Source organism: Mobula hypostoma, chromosome 5 (genome assembly GCF_963921235.1).
Source record: "Mobula hypostoma chromosome 5, sMobHyp1.1, whole genome shotgun sequence".
In the NCBI taxonomy this organism is placed as follows: Eukaryota; Metazoa; Chordata; class Chondrichthyes; order Myliobatiformes; family Myliobatidae; genus Mobula; species Mobula hypostoma.
Window position 1 is genome coordinate 79,279,387 of NC_086101.1, and position 22,899 is coordinate 79,302,285.

The 22,899-nt window shown below is 41.9% G+C and overlaps 1 protein-coding gene across 9 annotated transcripts in view; it reads right to left on the reverse strand.

The window, feature by feature from the left end:
• Window positions 1-21,321: 21,321 nt before the first annotated feature.
• mbd6 (methyl-CpG binding domain protein 6) overlaps window positions 21,322-22,899 on the reverse strand; it is a 234,674-nt gene continuing 233,096 nt past the window's right edge. For 8 of the 9 annotated variants that reach the window (XM_063048607.1, XM_063048606.1, XM_063048602.1 and 5 more), the window contains one exon: window positions 21,322-22,720. In XM_063048607.1, coding sequence (XP_062904677.1) covers window positions 22,649-22,720 — 72 coding nt within the window. In that variant the 3' untranslated portion in view covers window positions 21,322-22,648. The remainder of the gene's footprint in view (window positions 22,721-22,899) is intronic. The other variant, XM_063048609.1, reaches the window with a different exon arrangement.

A 22,899-nucleotide genomic window follows, 5' to 3' on the forward strand; every position in this document is an offset into this window, starting at 1 on the left:
GCATATGTCTGAGGTGAGAAGGGCCCGGAGGGGACAAGTTATTCCATACACAGGGTGGCCGTCACCATCATTCTGCACCATGCCGTATGACGTGGGCCATCATGGGCTTTCCATCACCGTGATTGTTCTCGGCCAACTTCTTCTACAGAAGTGGTTTGACATTGCCTTCTTAGGGGCAGTGTCCTTACAAGACAGGTGGCCCCAACCATTATCAATGCTCTTCAGAGATTGTCTGCCTGGTGTCAGTGGTCGCATAACCAGGGCTTGTGATATGAACCACCTGCTCCCATGGCATCATGTGACCCTGATCGAGGGGCTAAGCAGGTGCTACACCTTACCCAAGAGTGACCTGCAGACTGGTGGAGCGAAGGAGCACCTTACACCTCCTTTGGTAGAGACGTATCTCCACCCCGCCACTCAAGGTAGACGGTTAAGTATTGGGAACATCTATTTCTGGATCAGTGATTCAGAATTCCAATTGGTAATTCCATAACAACCATTATGCTGCCATAACAAAAATACATCGCTAAGAAAACTTATTATCAATGTACCTATATGTCACCATATACAACCCTGAGATTCATTTTCCTGTGGGCATATATAATATATCTATAGAATAATAACTATAACGAAATCAATGAAAAAATGCCAATCTTGGACATTCAGCCAGACTGCAGAAGAAAACAAACTGTGCACACAAAACAAGAAAGAAATAATAATAAGGAAAGGAAAAAATATCAAAAACATGAGATGAAGAGTCCTTGAAAGTGAGTCCATAAGTTGTGGGAACGTTTCAGTGATGGGGCGAGTGAAGTTATCCCTTCTACTTCAAGAGGCTCATGGTTGAGAAGGTAATAACTGTTCCTGAAGCTAGTGATACAGGTCATGGGGCTCCTGTACCTTCTTTCTGATGACAGCAGCGAGAAGAGAGTCAGACCTAGGTGGTGGGAGTCCTCGATGATGGGTACTGATTTCCTGCAACTGCGTTTCATGTAAATGTGCTCAATGGTGGGGAGGGCTTTGCCCATGATGGACTGGAATATATCCGCTATCTTTTGTAGGATTTTCCATTCAAGGGCATTGGTGTTTCCATACCAGGCTGTGATGCAGACAGTCAACATACTCTCCACTACACATTCATGCTCAAGGGAATCCCTGGGCACGGATCACTCAAAATGGAGGAACCGTTGGGATGATACTGAATACCTCAAGTTTATTCATTGGAAGTCCAAAAACAAATTGATGGTAAAAGTACACACCTACCATGCTACCTGTCCATCAAGCACATTTGTCTCACCTGTGAAAGTGTCTCCATCTGCTGTCAGTAACCACAGAGTGGAAACAGCTCCTTCTGACAAAGGGAGAGGAGGAGATGGTTAGGATTAGGGACTTGCTAATTGTTAGCCTAACGTCGGTGGTGGGGAAACTGCTGGAGTCAGTTATCAAAGATGTGATAACAGCACATTTGGAAAGCGGTGAAATCATCGGACAAAGTTAGCATGGATTTGTGAAAGGAAAATCATGTCTGACGAATCTCATAGAATTTTTTGAGGATGTAACTAGTAGAGTGGATAGGGGAGAACCAGTGGATGTGGTATATTTGGATTTTCAAAAGGCTTTTGACAAAGTCCCACACAGGAGATTAGTGTGAAAACTTAAAGCACACGGTATTGGGGGTAAGGTATTGATGTGGATGGAGAATTGGGACCTTTTCAGAATGGCAGGCGGTGACTGGTGGGGTACCGCAAGGCTCAGTGCTGGGACCCCAGTTGTTTACAATATATATTAATGACTTGGATGAGGGAATTAAATGCAGCATCTCCAAGTTTGCGGATGACACGAAGCTGGGTGGCAGTGTTAGCTGTGAGGAGGATGCTAAGAGGATGCAGAGTGACTTGGATAGGTTGGGTGAGTGGGCAAATTCATGGCAGATGCAATTTAGTGTGGATAAATGTGAAGTTATCCACTTTGGTGGCAAAAATAGGAAAACAGATTATTATCTGAATGGTGGCCGATTAGGACAAGGGGAGGTGCAACGAGACCTGGGTGTCATTATACACCAGTCATTGAAAGTGGGCATGCAGGTACAGCAGGCGGTGAAAAAGGCGAATGGTATGCTGGCATTTATAGCGAGAGGATTCGAGTACAGGAGCAGGGAGGTACTACTGCAGTTGTACAAGGCCTTGGTGAGACCACACCTGGAGTATTGTGTGCAGTTTTGGTCCCCTAATCTGAGGAAAGACATCCTTGCCATAGAGGGAGTACAAAGAAGGTTCACCAGATTGATTCCTGGGATGGCAGGACTTTCATATGAAGAAAGACTGGATGAACTGGGCTTGTACTCGTTGGAATTTAGAAGATTGAGGGGGGATCTGATTGAAACGTATAAAATCCTAAAGGGATTGGACAGGCTAGATGCAAGAAGATTGTTCCCGATGTTGGGGAAGTCCAGAACAAGGGGTCACAGTTTGAGGATAAAGGGGAAGCCTTTTAGGACCGAGATTAGGAAAAACTTCTTCACACAGAGAGTGGTGAATCTGTGGAATTCTCTGCCACAGGAAACAGTTGAGGCCAGTTCATTGGCTATATTTAAGAGGGAGTTAGATATGGCCCTTGTGGCTACGGGGATCAGGGGGTATGGAGGGAAGGCTGGGGCAGGGTTCTGAGTTGGATGATCAGCCATGATCATAATAAATGGCGGTGCAGGCTTGAAGGGCCGAATGGCCTACTCCTGCACCTATTTTCTATGTTTCTATGTTAAATGTAGATACAATAACGGCCTTCAAAGGAGAATTGGATATATTATAAAGGTGAAAAAAATTTGCAGTGATCTGGGGAAAATGTAGAGGAGTGTTATTGTTTGGATTGTTCTGAAGGAGGAAAGGCAGACTCAATGTGATGAATTATTAATTATATATTTGAATAATTTTGAGGCCACCAAGTCCAATTCGAACACAGGAGAACTGGAGAGCATTGATATAGCGGGGTGGGATGATAAAAGTGATTGAAAGGAATGTGATAGAAGGCAATATAATTCCATATAGATAACAGAAATCACAAAGATAGTACAGGAACTTTCATCTTTGGCAATATCAATGGGGGTGGGGGGAGAGAAGAGAAAAAGAAAAATTGGGTGAAGGGATTCCATAAGGAGCAGCTAGCTGATCTCAACTCTTTGTAGAGTCAGAATGTGAATTTGTGGGCAGTAGGACAATTGCTCCTTGTGACCATTACTCTTCTGGGGTTTTCAGTCTCACATTTGATGCAGATCTGGTCAGTGTGTCAGTGGATGAACTCAGGGTAGACAATGTTGTGCTCCTTCAGATCTGATAAGGAATTGTTTACTTCCTTCCGACCTGGTAGAAGGAACTGCAGTTTAATGTTTCATCCAAAAGATGGCATTCCCAACAGTACAGAACTCCCTGGCGCAATGTACCTGGAACCTGAAAGCAAGTAAGATATTTGCATATATTGTGCATACATGGTTATGTTCGTGTTTTCCTCTTTGAAGTGCATCTGAACTAAATTTGTTTCTCCCAATTCTGAATTATTTTTCTTAGAGCCTCTTAAATGGTTACTTCCCCCTTACCAAATCATTTTGCAGAAGCAATTTAAATTCATTTCAAAACTGTCTATTTCAGTTTAACATTATATACACATGTAATTTAAAAATAAGCCACTGAAGATTTGTGATAAGAAAATGTTTTTTTTTGTCACTTGCAAATTGAGCTTACTTTAATTGAATTATTTTAAATATTTAAACAATCAGGTTTCATTCCAAAACACATCCTAATGAACCTTAATGGACACTATGTTGATTGTTTAGTCAGGAGAATAGCTCATCTGAAGTTCACCACTGATATGAAATTATTAATGATCACTACTGAAATATTTGAGAAAATTGGAAGTAATTTATTATTGCCACATACAAAGAAACTTGTCTTGCATACTGATCATACAGATATAAGTTGGTCATTACACAGTACTTTGAGACACAAAGTGAAGCAATAACATATTGCAAAATAAAGTGCAATAGCTACAGAGAAAGTGCAGTGCAGATAAACAATAAGGTACAAGATTAGTGAGAGATAAACAGTCCATCTATAGAACCAGTGAACCATTGAATAATCTTGAGAACAGAGGAGAAGCTGTCCTTGAGCCTGGTAGTACGTGGTTTCAGGCTTTTGTATCTCCTGCCTGATGGAAGATGGGAGAAGAGAGAATGGCTGGGGTGGGAGCAGTCTTTGATTCTGCTGGCTGCTTTACTGAGGCAGTGAGAAGTATTGACAGAGTCCATGGAGGGGAGATTGGTTTCCATGATGTATTGAACAGAGCCCACAACTCTCTACAGTTTCTTGAGGTCACATGCAGACAGGTACCTTACCAAGCAGTGATACAAGACAGGATGCTTTCTATAGTGTGTCAGTAAAATTGGTAAAGGTTGAAGGGAATATGCCAAATTTCTTTAACCTCCTGAGGAAGTAGTACCTGTCTGGTGAGGTTTCTTGCCCTCGGTTGGACTAGGACAGACTACTGGCGATGTTTACTCCTCAGAACTTGACCTGGGTCAGGGAGTTAAAAAAAAACAAAATGCAGTATTTGCCAATAATGCCCGTGCTCACAAGTACAGAACGCCATTGTAGAAAGTAAAGGAAATGCAGAAACATAATGATCTGGGTCGTTTAGGTACACAAAATGGTGGCCAGCAGAACAAATAAATTGAGAAAGATGTTAAACAGCATTTGAAATTTCTGGCTTTATTAATGGAAAAACAAAGACATTCTACTAAAGGTTTCTGTTAAGTCAATTGAATTACCATAAATCTGTGGGGCCAAGGAGGGGACAAAGTGCCAGCCATGACTGAATGACAGAGCAGACTTGACAGGCCAAATGGCCAAATTCTGCTCCTGCGTCTTATGGTCTAATGCTGTGGACTATTCTTGGTTTGGCATATCAGATCTTATCTCAACATTTTGAGTATTGTATCCACCCCTTAGGACTACATCTGAGGAAGAATGTCAAAGAGGGTATAAATGTGGTACCAGGAATAAAGACCTTTAGTCATAGGGTTGAAATACTTGTTTCTTATTTCAGAGACAGGAGCTATTCACCCCATGAGACCTATGCTGGCTACCAGCAGAATAATTCCATCAGTACTGCTATGTTTTGTAGCTTTAAAACATTAAATTAATTCAAAGGAAGATACGGGAGTCTGGGAGTGTGGGGCTAACTTTGTGTTTTACTTTAAGTGAAGCATGCACATATCACATGGTAGCATGATGATGTAATCCATTCACTTTTTTATACATGTAACTTGTAAGAAATTAAACATGAATGGTTAATCAAATAATGTATTTACCAGATTACTGAAATATTAAATACAGAACAAGTATCATACTCCATTTCCCTGGAGCCACTCTCTCACATGACCATTGACCGCCCCCCCCCCCCCGGTACATTGACAGACCCTACGGGGTAATGCAGGATGAAGCCACAGAACTACCCGCCCAATCACAGAAGTGTACAATCTGCACAAATACAGAATTTAGGGGATCCAGGTTGAGGTTTTTTTTCCATAAGGAGGAAGCTCAGCTATTTAAAGATGAGACTTGATATCGCAAATCAAGGAGAGTTCACAGCAGGTACGGAATTTTATTCCAATTGCATGAGGGTAACAGATTTAGAGTAAATGTGAGAAGATCTTAAGGCAGCGAGAGGAAATTTACTGCTGCCTGGAATGCACTGCCTGAAAGACAGGAAGAAGAATGAATCTCTTCTTTCAGTTAGCCCTGACGAAGGGTCCCAGCCCGAAACTGTACCTCTTCCTATAGATGCTGCCTGGCCTGCTGCGTTCACCAGCACTTTTTGTGTGTGTTGTTTGAATTTCCAGCATCTGCAGATTTCCCCGTGTCTGCGTTTTTGAATTCACCACTGCGAAGCCTCTTCCGTGATGCCTGCACTGAAGAAGTTTAGATCTTCTTTTCGACGGGAGTTTAGTGAAATCCTCTCTCACTGCTCCCCATCTGTAATTTCTTCAGCCCTTCAACTTTTCGACCACATTTTGACTCAGACTCGCTACTACAGCTATATACCCTTCCTTGGAATGTCTCTCCACCGCCAACTTACTCCAGTTGGCTTCAGGGTTCGTTTTCGAGCCTCTCAATTTGGACCTTCTGAGGATCCCAGGTTCTCACATTTTATTGACTCTGCCTCTCGCCGCTTCTCCCGTCAAGCTCTGAAGGCGACCCTCTCCGCCATGAGGAGGTACTTGGTGTCTCTATCCCAGACCCTTCCACACCTCAGGGACACTTTCTTCGCTGTTTGTAATGGTCCTACCCGTTATTTCATCCTCTGTCGGATCCATAAGTGCAAACGCCGTTTCTTGGGCTTTGTCATGTTAGGCAAGCATCACAAGATCTTACATCTGCAGGTCCCAGAGCCTGCTGGCCCTGACGCGAGCAGGCACGAACTTCAGATCGCAGCCCCTGCCACTGATCTCGGCGGCTCCAGCACCTCGGGCATATTCAAAACCTGGACTCCAGCAACGACCATGGACGCCTTCAAAGCGATTGCGCAACCACCAACTGCGAACCCAGCCTTGAGCTCCAGGCCGGGTCATTATGTGCTGCTATTGTGACTCCCGTCTTCCCTTCCCCCACCACCACTCCGCAGCCCCGTCTTCCTCAGATCCCACCGTCAACTCCTGGGCCCTCAGAGGCTCCATCTTCCTCTCACCCCAACCCTCCCTTCCCCACTGACACCCCTAGCCTCCCCCCTCTCCCCTCTGATCCCAGCTCTCATCCGTGCTGGGTCTTTACCATCCCCTCCGACCCTCCACTCTCTGAGGGAGAACGCTCCGTCCTCAGTAAGGGCCTCACCTTTGTCCCCCTTCGCCCACACCTCAGTGAGTTCCGCGTGCGCCATGACACTGAACTCTTCTTCTGCCGGCTCCATCTTCGAGCCTACTTCTTTGGCAAGGACACTCCCACCACCACCGATGACCCCTTCTCCCGTCTTCAACCCTCCTCCTCTTCATGGACACCCCGCTCTGGTCTTCTGCCTGCTCTGGATCTCTTTATTGCTAACTGCTGACGGGACATCAACCGACTCGACTTCACCACACTTTGTTCCAATTCCAAACTCACTCCTTCCAAACGCTCTGCTCTCCACTCCCTCCGCACTAATCCTAATCTTACTATAAAACCCACCGATAAGGGGGGTGCTGTTGTAGTCTGGCGTACTAACCTCTACCTTGCCGAGGCACAGCATCAACTCGCAGATACCTCCTCTTATTTACCCCTCGATCATGACCCCACTAAGGAGCACCAGGCCATTGTCTCCCACACCATCACCGACTTTATCCGCTCAGGGGATCTCCCATCCACTGCTACCAACCTTATAGTTCCCACACCCCGCACTTCCCGTTTCTACCTCCTACCCTCTCTTCTTTCAGTTGGTCCTGACGAAGGGTCCCAGCCCGAAACGTCGACTGTACCTCTTCCTATAGATGCTGCCTGGCCTGCTGCATTCACCAGCATTTTTTGTGTGTGTTGCAAGATGATTGAATTGTTATCTTCAGAAGTTTAGAAGTTGCAGAGAAAGATAGAGGGACGGAATAAAAGAAACAACAAAGACAAACACCAATGAGCCGAAGGTCCTCGTCCTGTAATTTTATTGATGGAAATTAGACATGGAGTCATGAATTCTCAAATATGCTTTGGATTCCTTTCTTTACACTACACTTCACTTTATATTGTCTTTCTCAGTCCTGATACAGGGTTTCAGGCCAAAATGTTGACAATTCCTCTCCTCCCACAGATGCTGCCCGACTCACTGAGTTCCTCCAGCAGATTGTCGCTGCTCCTAATCCCAGTATCTGCAGTCTCTCGTATCTCCTTCTCAAATACACGTGTGCTGCACTGCAATTTTATGTACATGACAAGAAAAACAAAGGTACTTTGAACCCTCCAACTCTTTCCTCAGCAGGAATGCCATTTGGTCCTGGTGAGCCGTATTGTTACGGGCTATGGGGATGAGTTTTAAAGAGCTTCCTTACTTGTTGAAGCTGATCAGAGCAAGGCTGTAAGATGAGTGTTTCAGAAATAATAAATAATTTTGATCTGCTGGTTGTACAGAAGCACTAGCAGGCAACCCAAATTACCTTGATTCCAGCAGTTGTCCCAGCAGTCTAACAAACACGTATTATCATTACGTTCACAAGTACAAGGCAGACACCACAATTCCATTTGATTTTTTTTTCCCTCTCCCCTGGTTTAAAGGATTTCATTGAGGCTTCCCACATGGCAGACTGGCCAAATGAAAGGGGGAGGGGGAGAGACAAAACATGGTAAAACATGTGTTTGCGGATAATACAATACATGTCAAAACATGTGTTTGCGGATAATACAATAATATATTGTTGACAGTGTGGAGGAAAACTATTTAAACAGCTGGAGACATTGGTTGTTTGGGCAGAAAAATGGCAAATGGAATTCAAGCTGGAGAAATGAGATAATGCACTTAAAAGCAGCTTGGTAAGGTGAGACACAGTTGGAGATTTTAGGAGATCTGGAGAACCTTGGAGGGCTTCTCCACAGATTCATAAAGGTAGCATGACAGGCCAACAAGGTGGCTATAAAGCCAAGCGGAATGCCCTCTCTCTTTAGCCAAGGCATAGATTATAAGAGCAGAGGCATCATGCTAGAACTACATAGGCAAGTGTTGTGCCATAGTTTCAGTACTGCATACCGTTATGATCACATTACAGGAAAAATGTATTACATAGAGTCTGCAGAGAAGATTTGCAAAGATGTTGACAGAACTGCCCACAAGAAAATGAATCTCAGGGTTGTATATGGTGACATATATGTACTTTGATAATAAATTTACTTTGCACTTTGATGTTGGTAAGAATATAGATCAATACTAGTTGCTGGTTACCTCGACATTGGTGGAGTACATAATCAGGACATGCTGTCTTCCCTCTGCTGCATTCAGGAAGAGGGTACAGGAGCCTCAGGACTCACACCACTATGTTCAGAAACAGTCATTACCCCTCAATCATTAGGTCCTTAAACCAGATGGGACAACTTCACTTGCCCCATCACTGAAATGTTCCACAACTTATCACTTACAGGGAATCTTCATCTCATGTTCGCAATATTTATTGCTTATTTATTTAATTTATTTTGGTTTGTATTTACACATTTTGTTGTCTTTTGCACATTGGTTGTTTGTTCACTCTGTTGGGTGCAGTCTTTGTTGATTCCATTATTCAGAATCAGAATCAGGTTTAATATCACGGGCATGAGGTGAAATTTGTTAACTTCATGGTAGCAGTACAATGAAATACACAATAAATATAGAGAAAAAACTGAATGACACGAAGTATATAGATGTCTATTTCAGTTAAAATAAGTAGTGCAGAAATAAACAGAAATAAAAAGCAGTGAGGTAGTGTTCATGGGTTCAATGTCCGTTCAGAAGTATGATGGCAGAGGGGAAGAAGCTGTTCCTGAGTCACTGAGTGTGTGCCTTTAGGCTTTTGAACCTCCTTCCTGATGGTAGCAATGAGAAGAGGGGATGTCTTGGGTGGTGGGGTTCCTTAATGATGGATGCTGCATTCCTAAGGCACCGCTCCTTGAAGACGTCTTGGATGCTACAGAGGCTAGCACCCACGATGGAACTGACTACATAGAACATAGAATAGTAGACCCTTCGGCCCACAAGGTTGTGCTGACCCTTAACCCTGCCTCCCATATAAGCCCCCACCTTAAAGTCCTCCATATACCTGTCTAGTCATCTCTTAAATTTCACTAGTGTATCTGCCTCCACCACTGACTCAGGCAGTGCATTCCACACACCAACCACTCTCTGAGTAAAAAACCTTCCTCTAATATCCCCCTTGAACTTCCCACCCCTCATCTTAAAGCCATGTCCTCTTGTATTGAGCAGTGGTGCCCTGGGGAAGAGGCGCTGGCTATCCACGCTATCTATTCCTCTTAATATCATGTATACCTCTATCATGTCTCCTCTCATCCTCCTTCTCTCCAAAGAGTAAAGCCCTAGCTCCCTTAATCTCTGATCATAATGCATACTCTCTAAACCAGGCAGCATCCTGCCCTACCGAACTCGTTTCTGCATGCCTCGACACGGTTTTATCCCCCCTTGTTCAATCCCTTCCTATCTATGTTTGTGACACTTCTCTCGCTCTTAAACTTTTCGATGATATTAAGTTCCCTGGCCCCCACCGCTTTATTTTCACCATGGATGTCCAGTCCTTATATACTTCCATCCCCCATCAGGAAGGTCTCAAAGCTCTCCGCTTCTTTTTGGATTCCAGACCTAATTATTTCCTCTCTACCACCACTCTGCTCCATCTAGCGGAATTAGTCCTTACTCTTAATAATTTCTCCTTTGTCTGCTCCTACTTCCTCCAAACTAAAGGTGTAGCTATGGGCACCCGTATGGGTCCTAGCTATGCCTGCCTTTTTGTTGGGTTTGTGGAACAATCTATGTTCTGAACCTGTTCTGGTATCTGTCCCCCACTTTTCCTTTGCTACAACGACGACTGCATTGGCGCTGCTTCCTGCACGCATACAGAACTCGTTGACTTTATTAACTTTGCCTCCAACTTTCACCCTGCCCTCAAGTTTATCTGGTCCATTTCCGACACCTCCCTCCCCTTTCTAGATCTTTCTGTCTCTATCTCTGGAGACAACTTATCTACTGATGTCTACTATAAGCCTACTGACTCTCACAGCTATCTGGACTATTCCTCTTCTCACCCTGTCTCTTGCAAAAATGCCATCCCCTTCTCGCAATTCCTCATCTCCGCCGCATCTGCTCTCAGGATGAGGCTTTTCATTCCAGGATGAGGGAGATGTCTTCCTTTTTTAAAGAAAGGGGCTTCCCTTCCTCCACTGTCAACTCTGCTCTTAAACGTATCTCCCCCATTTCACATACATCTGCTCTCACTCCATCCTCCCGCCACCCCACTAGGAATAGGGTTCCCCTGGTCCTCACCTACCACCCCACCAGCCTCTGGGTCCAATGTATTATTCTCCTTAACTTCCGCCACCTCCAATGGGATCCCACCACTAAGCACATCTTTCCCCCCTCCCCTCTGTCTGCTTTCCACAGGGATCGCTTCCTATGTGACTCCCTTGTCCATTCGTCCCCCCCATCCCTCCCCACTGATCTCCCTCCTGGCACTTATCCGTGTAAGCGGAACAAGTGCTACACATGCCCTTACACTTCCTCCCTCACCACCATTCAGGGCCCCAGACAGTCCTTCCAGGTGAAGCGACACTTCACCTGTGAGTCAGCTGGGGTGATATACTGCGTCCGGTGCTCCCGATGTGGCCTTCTATATATTGGCGAGACCCGACGCAGACTGGGAGATCATTTTGCTGAACACCTATGCTCTGTCCACCAGAGAAAGCAGGATCTCCCAGTAGCCACACAGTTTAATTCCACATCCCATTCACATTCTGACATGTCTATCCACGGCCTCCTCTACTGTAAAGATGTAGCCAAACTCAGGTTGGAGGAATAACACCTTGTATTCCGTCTGGGTAGCCTCCAACCTGATGGCATGAACGTTGACTTCTCTAACTTCCACTAATGCCCCACCTCCCCCTCGCACCCCATCCGTTATTTATATACACACATTCTTTCTCTCACTCTCCTTTTCCTCTCTCTGTCCCTCTGACTATACCCCTTACCCATCCTCTGGGTTTTCCCCCACCTCCCCCTTTTCCCTCTCCCTGGGCCTCCTGTCCCATGATCCTCTCATATCCCGTTTGCCAATCACCTGTCCACCTCTTGTCTCCATCCCTCCCCCTCCTGTCTTCTCCCATCATTTTGGATCTCCCCCTCCCCCTCCCACTTTCAAATCTCTTACTAGCTCTTTCTTCAGTTAGTCCTGACGAAGGGTCTCGGCCTGAAACGTCGACTGTACCTCTTGTTAGAGATACTGCCTGGCCTGCTGCGTTCACCAGCAACTTTGATGTGTGTTGCCAGCATCCTGGTAAATCTCCTCTGTACCCTTTCCAATGCTTCCACATCCTTCCTATAGTGGAGCGACCAGAACTGGACACAGTACTCCAAGTGTGGCCTAACCAGAGTTTTACAGAGCTGCATCATTACCTCATGACTTTTAAACTCTATCCCTCGACTTATGAAAGCTAATACCCCATAGGTTTTCTTAACTACCCTATCTACCTGTGAGGCAACTTTCAGGGAACTGTGGACATGTACCCCCAGATCCCTCTGCTCCTCCACACTACCAAGTATCCTGCCATTTACTTTGTACTTTGTCCTTCCAGTGTACCACCTCACACTTCTCCAGGTTGAACTCCATCTGCCACTTCCCAGCCCACTTCTGCATTCCATCAATGTCACTCTGCAATCTTTGACAATCCTCTACACTATCTACAACACCACTAACCTTTGTGTCATCTGCAAACTTGCCAACCCACCCTTCTACCCCCACATCCAGGTCATTAATAAAAATCACGAAAAGTAGAGATCCCAGAACCGATCCTTGTGGGACACCACTAGTCACAACCCTCCACCACGACACACTGCTTCCTGCAGGCAAGCCAATTCTAAATCCACCAGGCCAAACTTCCCTGGATCCCATGCCTTCTGACTTTCTGAATAAGCTTACCGTGTGGAACCTTGTCAAATGCCTTACTAAAATTCATATAGATCACATCTACTGCACTACCCTCATCTATATGCCCGGTTACCTCCTCAAAGAACTCTATCAGGCTTGTTAGATACGATCTGCCCTTCACAAAGCCATGCTGACTGTCCCTGACCAGACCATGATTCTCTAAATGCCAATAGATCCTATCTCTAAGAATCTTTTCCAACAGCTTTCCCACCACAGATGTAAGGCTCACTGGTCTATAATTACCCGGACTATCCCTACTACCTTTTTTGAATAAGGGGACAACATTCGCCTCCCTCCATTCCTCCGGTACCATTCCCGTGGACGACGAGGAGATAAAGATCCTAGCCAGAGGCTCAGCAATCTCTTCCCTCGCCGTCAGGCCCCGGGGACTTATCCGTCCTAATGTATTTTAACAACTCCAACACCTCCTCTCCCTTAATATCAACATGCTCCAGAACATCAACCTCACTCATATTGTCCTCACCATCAAGTTCCCTCTCATTGGTGAATACCGAAGAGAAGTATTCATTGAGAACCTCGCTCACTTCCAAAGCCTCCAGGCACATCTTCCCATCTTTATCTCTAATCAGTCCTACCCTCACTCCTGTCATCCTTTTGTTCTTCACATAATTGAAGAGTGCCTTGGGGTTTTCCTTTACCCTACTCGCCAAGGTCTTCTCATGCCCCCTTCTTGCTCTCCTCAGCCCCTTCTTAAGCTCCTTTCTTGCTACCCTATATTCCTCAATAGACCCATCTGATCCTTGCTTCCTAAACCTCATGTATGCTGCCTTCTTCCACCTGACTAGATTTTCCACCTCACTTGTCACCCATGGTTCCTACCATTCTTTATCTTCCTCACTGGGACAAATTTATCCCTAATATCCTGCAAGAGATCTCTAAACATCGACCACATGTCCATAGTACATTTCCCTGCAAAAAACATCATCCCAATTCACACCTGCAAGTTCTAGCCTTATAGCCTCATAATTTTCCCTTCCCCAATTAAAAATGTTCCTATCCTCCCTGATTCTATCCTTTTCCATGATAATGCTAAAGGCCAGGGAGTGGTGGTCACGTTTCCCCAGATGCTCACTCACTGAGAGATCTGTGACTTGACCCGGTTCATTACCTAATACTAGATCTAGTATGGCATTCCTCCTAGTCGGCCTGTCAACATACTGTGACAGGAATCAGTCCTGGACCCACTTAACAAACTCTGCCCCGACTAATCCATTGGAACTAATCAGGTGCCAATCAATGTTAGGGAAGTTAAAGTCACCCATGATAACAACCCTGTTATTTTTGCACCTTTCCAAAAACTGCCTCCCAATCTGCTCCTCGGTATCTCTGCTGCTACCAGGGAGCCTATAGAATACTCCGAGTAACTGCTCCCTTCCTGTTCCTGACTTCTACGCATACTGACCCAAAAGAGGATCTTGCTACATTACCCACCCTTTCTGTAGCCGTAATAGTATCCCTGACCAGAAATCTCACCCCTCCTCACTTTTCCCCCCTGTCTATCCCTTTTAAAGCACTGAAATCCAGGAATATTGAGAATCCATTCCTGCCCTGGTGCCAGCCAAATCTCTGTAATGGCCACTACATCATAATTCCATGTATGTATCCAAGCTCTCAGTTCATCACCTTTGTTCCTGATGCTTCTTGCATTGAAGTACACACACTTTAGCCCTTCTACCTTACTACCTTTACACCCTTTATTCTGTTTCTCTTTCCTCAAAGCCTCTCTATATGTTAGAGCTGGCTTTACTCTATGCACTATGCTTGCAGTTCTTGCATGACCTTTATCCTCTTTCACCTCACTATCTGCTCTAACACTCTGGTTCCCCTCCCCCTGCAAATCTAGTTTAAACCCCCCAGAGCAGCACTAGCAAACCTTCCCACAAGGATGTTAGTCCCCCTCCAGTTCAGGTGCAACCCGTCCCATCGGAATAGGTCCCATCTTCCCTGGAACAAGGCCCAATTGTCCAGAAACATGAAGCCCTCCCTCCTGCACCAACTCCTTCGCCACATATTTAGCTGCATTATCTTCCTATTTCTAGCCTCACTAGCATGTGACATGGGTAGCAATCATGAGATTGCAACCCTGGAGGTCCTGTCCTTCAACTTTGCACCTCACTCCCTAAAATCTCTTTGCAGGACCTCCTCCTCCTTTCTATCCACGCCATTCATCCCTACATGGACGACGACACCTGGCTGCTCACCCTCCCTCTTGAGAATACTGAGAACTTGGTCCAAGATATTTTACAAATTTCTGCAACTGACTTCGATCTTATTCAGTAGCAGACTGTGATGCAGCCTGTCAGAATGCACTCCACAGTACATCTGTAGGAGTTTTGGAGTGGTTTAGTTGACAAACGAAATCTCCTCAAACTCTAGACGAAATAGCTACTGCCTTGCCTTCTTTATAGCTGCACAAATACGTTGCATTCAGGTTAGGTCCTCAGAGATACTGACACTCAGGAACTTGAAATTGCTCACTCTCTCCACTCTGATCCCTCAATGAGGGGATTGGTTTGTGTTCCCTCATCTTACCCTTCACAATCAGCTCTTTGGTCTTGTGGAGGTTGAGTGCAAGGTTGTTGTTGTGACACCACTAACTGCTATATCTCGCTCCTGTATGCCCCTTTGACCCCTCAGAAATTCTGCCAACAATGGTTGTATTATCAGCAAATCTATAGATGGTTTCTCTTGGATTTACTGGGTATGCCCACAAGAAAACTAATCTCAGAGTTGTCATATCTGTACTTTGACAAAGATGTTGCCAGAACTGGAAGCTATGAGGAAATATTGAATAGGCTGGGGTAATTTTCTTTGGACCAGAGGAGGCAGAAAGGATTGCAAATATGTATTTGTACATGTAATAAATTTGACTTTGACAGACTTCAGTGTCATAAGTTTTCTAATAGTTCAATAAACTCTCTCAATTTTTCATATTCCATTATTTTCAGTTAAGATTTCATTCATTTCCGCATTTTTTTACTGCACTAGATGGCAGTCTATTCCATAATTACAACAAATAATTACGTTAAGTTCATCCATGCTTACTTGTTTTGTGTAGTCAATGTTCAGGGGTCATGAAGTTTAATACTAGTTAAGGAATTGTTGACAACAGCTTTTCTTGTTCGCAACTTTTCATTCCCAGCATTCTCACTGTTCCAGTGTCTCACTCATTAGATTATGCCTGCATGTAAGAAATAAACGATCCTCACAGATTTTAGACGCTCCCTTCGCTGCCTCTGTTATTTATCAATGTTTCCTCTTAGTGACTTTTCTTTTCTCTATATTTAAGTTCAAGTTTATTGCCATTTAACACCAAATGAAACAACGTTCCTCCGGACCAAATTGCACAACACAGTAGATATCTCTCACACACAGCACAAAGTAATAGTCCCACAAATAAATTAATAAATGATAAGGTGCATTTATAATGACCAAAAAGCAATGGAGGAGGAAGCTGTTTCCCCTCCTAACAGTCTTTATCCTAATGCCACAGTACCTCCTGCCTGATGGTAGTGGGTCAAAGAAAAAAAGTAAAGATCATGGCTGATTCTGAATACATTATTACTTTACCATCCACCTACATAATTGTTGGTTGGTTTAAGAGACACTTCTGGCCACAAATCCACCAATTTACATCAAAAATAGAGTCATTGGGCAACATCTAATCTTGCATCACAGTGTTTATTAAACATTTTGTCAGAAACCTGCAGATTGAACTTGATCATCTAATACATTTGCAGTTTAATACTGATTTGGTTAATGTGTAAGGATGAAGGTAGATCTCTCCTAGTGGTTTTAAGCATATTCCACATTACGTCCTGTAACAGCTTTGATCAATTGACATAAATCCAAGTACCATGATTATCACTTAAGGTGGCGTACTTAATGATTTTGCTAAAAGAAACACAAGCTTTCTTAGACTATGCCCAACTTGTGTACATGGCTTTCATGAATCCAAAACAGTTGAATGTCTGATTTCAATGAAGCAAAACATCTCGTATGTGGCTGAAGGTTCAGTACTGATCCTTGAGGCATCCCATCAGAAACTATCTGACAGAATCTGTTCTCTGTGTATGCTATGTTAACTCAACTATGTTCAATAACTTCAAAATAAGCATTTACAATTTTGCTTTTAAAGTGTATGTTTAATAGGTTGCTGAGAGATGTAATCTCAGGTTTTCTGTCCTTACCTGCAACACTGGGCTGTCCCTCAGTTGAGTTATCTTTCAATCAAATTAAGCACCTTTTGTAGATATCCAAACACATCAGTATATACTAGAATGCTCTCAAGATATCTGGATTCCTGGTAAAGTTAGAAATATGCTTCGCCAATGGCTCCAAGTCTAATCAGGTAAAAAAAAAAGTAATTGAGTCAACAACAATCAGATTATAAAAGTCATCAAAACAAGGGCTAAAGTAGAACAAGTGGTTTTGGTATCTCCATCCACTATCGTAATAGAAAATATCACTGCTGAAGACAAGCTGCCTCCACGATTATCTACACTTTTGTGGCAATTGGGCTTGATAAGTATTATTGGAAAAACACTTTTGGATCACAGAAGGCAGCTGCATATGAATGCAACTTTTAATTTTTGGAATCAAGGATATTATAAACCTCACAGTCATTTCTAGCAATCCTTTGTGTAGATTTAATAGGTTTGGCCAAAAATGTTTTGCTAATAGAAAGCAGAGAGTAATAACGCAAGTGAGTGGTTCCAGCTGGGTAACTGACTCATAGAATCCTCAGGGAATGGTCCTGGGGCCACTGTTCTTCACACATTAACATCAACGAGGAGGGATTATGTAGAGTGTCTACATTTATTGATGAAAATACTCTGAAGGAATGACAATGACAACAAGGAACTACGATGATTCAAAGACTCATAGGATTATTATCTTAAGGGAGGGTGTTTCAAAACAATGATGAAGAAACTGCAATAAAAACTTATCAGACATTGGATAGAAAATTTATGGCTAAAACCCATCATTCATTTCACAAACAAGATAACAATGACTTTGGAAACAGATCTTTGTCCTTCGATATGGCTATTTGAATTAAGCACAAAGAAAAGACAAAAATACTTGATGAATTATTGGGAAGAACCAATAGAAAAAATGGAAATAAAACACATGAATAAGTATTAAAAATTATAGAGAAGTGTCCTCTGTAACCAACAAATTATTGTAAAGAGCTGAAACTGAAAAAGTTTGATGTAGGTTTTTAAATACTTTCATAACAATTGCAAAAAGATAGCTTTCACAAAAAAGATAAGCAAGAAATGAAGTATTTTAAGATTTGTTAAAATGATAATTGAAAATTATATTATTTGTTGCTTTTAAATGAGTGACTGCTTAATGGTATCCATGAAACCAACATATATCGGATTGGCCTTGGCTCTTTGTGGTTCCAGAAACAAAACTTTAGTCTTGATCAATTTGTAACCAAATAATTTTCTTCCTTAAGGCACAGTTCCATCATTACCACCCACTTCTAACAGGAGTTAACACAAAGGTTTTCATGTTTATACTTTTGATTACATTTTCTAGATTTACAAAATCGTAACCCTCTTTTCATTTTATGGAGACTAAAGTTTAAAATCCTTGCTCTGGGATCATTTCAGTTTGATTTCTTTTCCCACCCTCATTCTTTTCTGACTTTTGCGTGAAACAATATCAGGCTTTTTAAGCGTGGTGGCATATTTTTCCAGATGATGACTTTTGAATCAGATATCCATGTTAATACCACTTATTTCCACCTCCAGAATAAAATAACATTCATTCTGCTATATTAAAGGTGATTATCAATACATGCAGTGTTCCTGTGACCCAATGTGACATTAAATGCAAGCTGACTTGGCACCTGGACTTTTGTAAACGGATGTCAAGATCACAATCACTCCCTGCTTCCTGGCCTCAGGATTATTCAGACTGCTGGCACCAAACTATGCAACACCTCAGAGCTCACCATTTTAGGTAAGTTATTAAACTCTGCATTTAAGCAGAGAAGGCAGGACCAGGCAGTACTGACATGCAGTTTGCTAGACCTGGTTTTTCCCCCAGGATGCCGTTATTTCTAGATAACGCACATTTTAAAAACTCACTCTACTGGAATCAGGCATCATTAGTAATGATGCCCAACTTTAACTTCCGCCAAAGTGATGGCAAACTCCTGCTGTTCTTCTGGAAAATACACTTTCTATAAGGCAAAGAGTTCCAAGATTTAGGCAAAGCAAAGTTGAAGGAAAGATAATATAATCCCCATTCAGAATGATGTGCACTTGAAGATCATGGCAATTCCATTGAGCTTGAGGTTGCAGAGTTTTAGAGTCCTGGTATGGAAGTACGGTGCAGTTTGTAAATGCCACACACTGCAGCCAAAGTGCATCAATGCTGGAGTGTCAATTAAGTATGCTGCTTTGTCCTTACTCATCAGCCTTGTGTCGTTGCAGTAGACATTCTTTAAGTGGCAACACTCTCCACTCACTGGCAGCAATGCTGGCTAATTGAGATGTGAGATGCTAGTCCATGTAGTTACAGCTTCAAGGAGTCCATAGATCAGTACATTAACAGACACTGAAACAAATTATTATATGGGCAAAATGTTCTTTGAAACTCAAAATTAAAAAATTGTAGTTTTTATAATTTACAAAATATAGGGGAACTTACTTCAGTAATATTAGGGTGGTACAAAACAATGTTCTAATACCATTAAAAGGTAGTGAAGAAATTGCTAGGGTTTGACCTCAATTATTCCTTATGCTCTGCCTCTAAACAACAAGTGGAAAAACAACACATATTGAAAAAATAAAAATACTTTGATAGACACTCATATCTTTATCAATTTCCAAGACATAATTTTTGCTTCCTCTAAGGGATTTCATGTATCATATACAAATGAAGTTTCTTTGTGCCAATCCTGAGATTATCTTTATGACAGCCTTGTGCAAGATCTTAATTAGAGACGAGTCTTTGCTAAATGACCTTTGCTGATATGATGCGGTGGGGGGGGGCGGAGGGGTAGGGGTTGCTCATGTAAGCCTCATAGTTACACCTTTGGCTTGGACAAAAGGAGAGCAGTTGAAGCAGGAGTTGCTCATTTTTAGCCCAAGGGAATGGTCATGGAAGGGAACCCATCTGGTCTCTATTTATAAAGATGTTGGCACTGAAGAATTGAACACTCATGGTGAATTCCTCCATTCCCACCATTCTGAACAAACGATTATCTTCCATCTCTCTTTACTCCACACTTATACCTTCAGCAACCAACCCCTCTCACACCATTCTGCTGTGCAACTGAATATTCAGCACCTCTTCCCTTCCCAGTATCCACCCTACCTTGACAGATTTTTCCCCGACCCTCTTGCGGACATCTTCCTTTCTCTCCGCACTTGGTCCGTTTTGCACTTATTTTCTCTTTTTTTTCCCATGTTTATTGAAGGCCTCTTGAATCAAAACATTGACTGTTCCTCTCACCATTGTTGCTCTTTGACCAGCTCTGTACTTCCAATATCCTGTTTTTTTTTTGAACTTCCAGCGCTTTATTTGCTCCAGAATCACAATGGTTACAAAGGACTCAAGTGTAATATCCAAATGTAGCCACAGTGCCCTGAAAGTGATTTTTAAGATTATAGGCTACCAATATTTGAAAATTTAATTTTAAAATCTTGAAGGTATGTATACCATAAAAATAATTTTATATTTTAAGATTTTATGATGTTCACCATTGTAAAAAGGTGAAATAATCTCAGGTTCATATATACATGATCCATCAATGCTGTCATTATCAGAGACCTCATTATCCACATGATGTCATCAAACCGGCTGAGCAGCCTATCACATTGAAGAACACTCAAAAAAATTTACTAACATTTAAAAATATTTTATAGAGAAGATAAAGGCACATGTATGCACAATTAATGTAGCATTTGAAATATCATTTTAAAATAATAAAAAAATAAAATCCATAAGTTTTTGAAATATTTATCTGAGGGAATTACAATATGCATCAAATTAGCTCTTTAAAGGGGCACATTTTTTACTAAGCAGTAATAATGGTTTAGTGCACTATTAAAAGTTCGTAGATTCAACAATGAAGTATATTTAAGATGTTTTACAGTGATCATAATTCAAACAATTTAAGTTAATATGTTTTCATTGAAACTTATGATTGTGCAGAGGAACACTGCAAACTGCAGCCTTTAGAAGAGCAGGGAATCACTGACAGGAAGAGCCAGATTTTTTTTTGTTTTTAATTGCATACATGCATCCTTGAGAAGTAGCTGAAACTGGACTTTTCCTTCAGAACAATTGGGCTTGGCCTACATGCTTGCAGGTTAAACTAACCAAAGTGAGAGCTAATGAAAACCTGGACTACCATCAGTGTTTGTGCTATCCATGAATCCACTCTCTTTCACCAATTATGCTGCTCTAATTTGTACTTGAATTCAGTAACTAGTCCACAAAAGCTTTGAAAAATCAGCAAATGCCCTTGGCCAATTCAGTACCAGGAAGGAAAACAGTTAAACTAAAATTCCAGTATTGGTTTGATATTACCTTTCATTTGCCTGGCCAAGAGGTTCAAACAAGTAAATCAATACACACAAAAAAAATACTCTTTTGTACTTATTTTATGAAATCAATTACTCAGTGTAGAAAAAAATGTGACAACCACCTCCAAAAAGAAATATAATTATCTTTATAAACAGGAAAGGTTAAAAAAAATCATGGAAAAAGTAGTCAAAATTGGCCTGCCACACTGCATTAGGATTTCTATTTCACCTTGAAATGTTGGTAAAGAATGGCTCAACAAGCAGAAATTCAAGTATGAGTGACCAGTTTTTAATTGTAAAGTAGGTGCAACATTATTAAAAATGTTACAACACTGCACGACCTGTAATGTTCACAATATTTACAATTACTGTCCTTTACATGAAACCATAAAACCCTATAGAACTTGCATGGACTGGAACAAACTAGTCCTATCACCCACATAAATGCCATCAACCAATTAAAATCAAGTGCACAACATACTTTACATGTTCTACTAATGTAAAGTATACATGAGAAAATACAAATCAATGTCAAAACAAAGAGCAAAGTTGGTCATTACAAGACAGTTCAGGAATAAAGCAAAGAAAAGCAAAATTAAATATAAAAGCACACATTTTTGATGAGTAAAACATTTGTTTTGACATAAAACAGCAAAAAAGTTGACTGATAAGAAAACACAGACAATTCCATTAAAACAGTACACACCAATTCAGAATGGTGAAAAAGTGAGGGAATAGAGACTTAATTTTACATGAAGTTTGCATGTCGGACTGCAGCAGACCTCCATGCCATTGCACAAAGGACAGAATTCTAAACAGAATAGAAATGAACATTGGTGGTGTGAAGTGTCTGCCATTATCAAATTATCACATAACCATGCCTCATCTGCTGTTAAATACAAAAACAGCATCTTGCATATAAAAGCTTTAAGCGGCATTTTTTATTTATCCTCTTTACACTGGTAATCTCTTGTATGTGTACTCAATAGAAACCAAAGATTTTGTACACTATTTTGTACAAGAAAAAGATAAACTGTGCATTAAGTATGCTTGTACATGACGACTTTATACAGTATTTACAATTTGATATTACCATGAAATTTTGCATAATCTATATACATTTGAAAATTTGTCAGAAACATTTGGACTGTTCAACTTTTGATATTCTTGATTTTAGTATTGTAGAAAATGTCATTTTGTTTTAGGCAAGCAGTAGATAAACTGTAACCATGATCTCACAAGGTTTCTGATGAGCTATCCAGCATATAATCTTTGCTCATTATTGAAGAAACACTGTACCACGGTTCATTAGCACCTTGTAGCGTCGTGGATAATTAAGACTCTATATACATACAGTTCCACCCTATAACTATAGCAGTGATGAGGACATTGAACGTTATCTAGAAATTTTTCGCCTCTTGGCTTTTGGTGACTTGACTTGTCTTTCCTTCTGTTGTGTCTGGTGGACCTGTTTAATGCAAAATAAACTGTAGATTAACTCCATGAAATGTAACAAGATTTCTGAATGACGTTAAAATAAGATACAAAACTATACATCAATACTAAAAACAGAATTATTTTGGGTGCCTGGATTAAGTCATGATCAGAACCCTGCGTATTGTGGCCAATTTTCAGTAGGAAATTGGA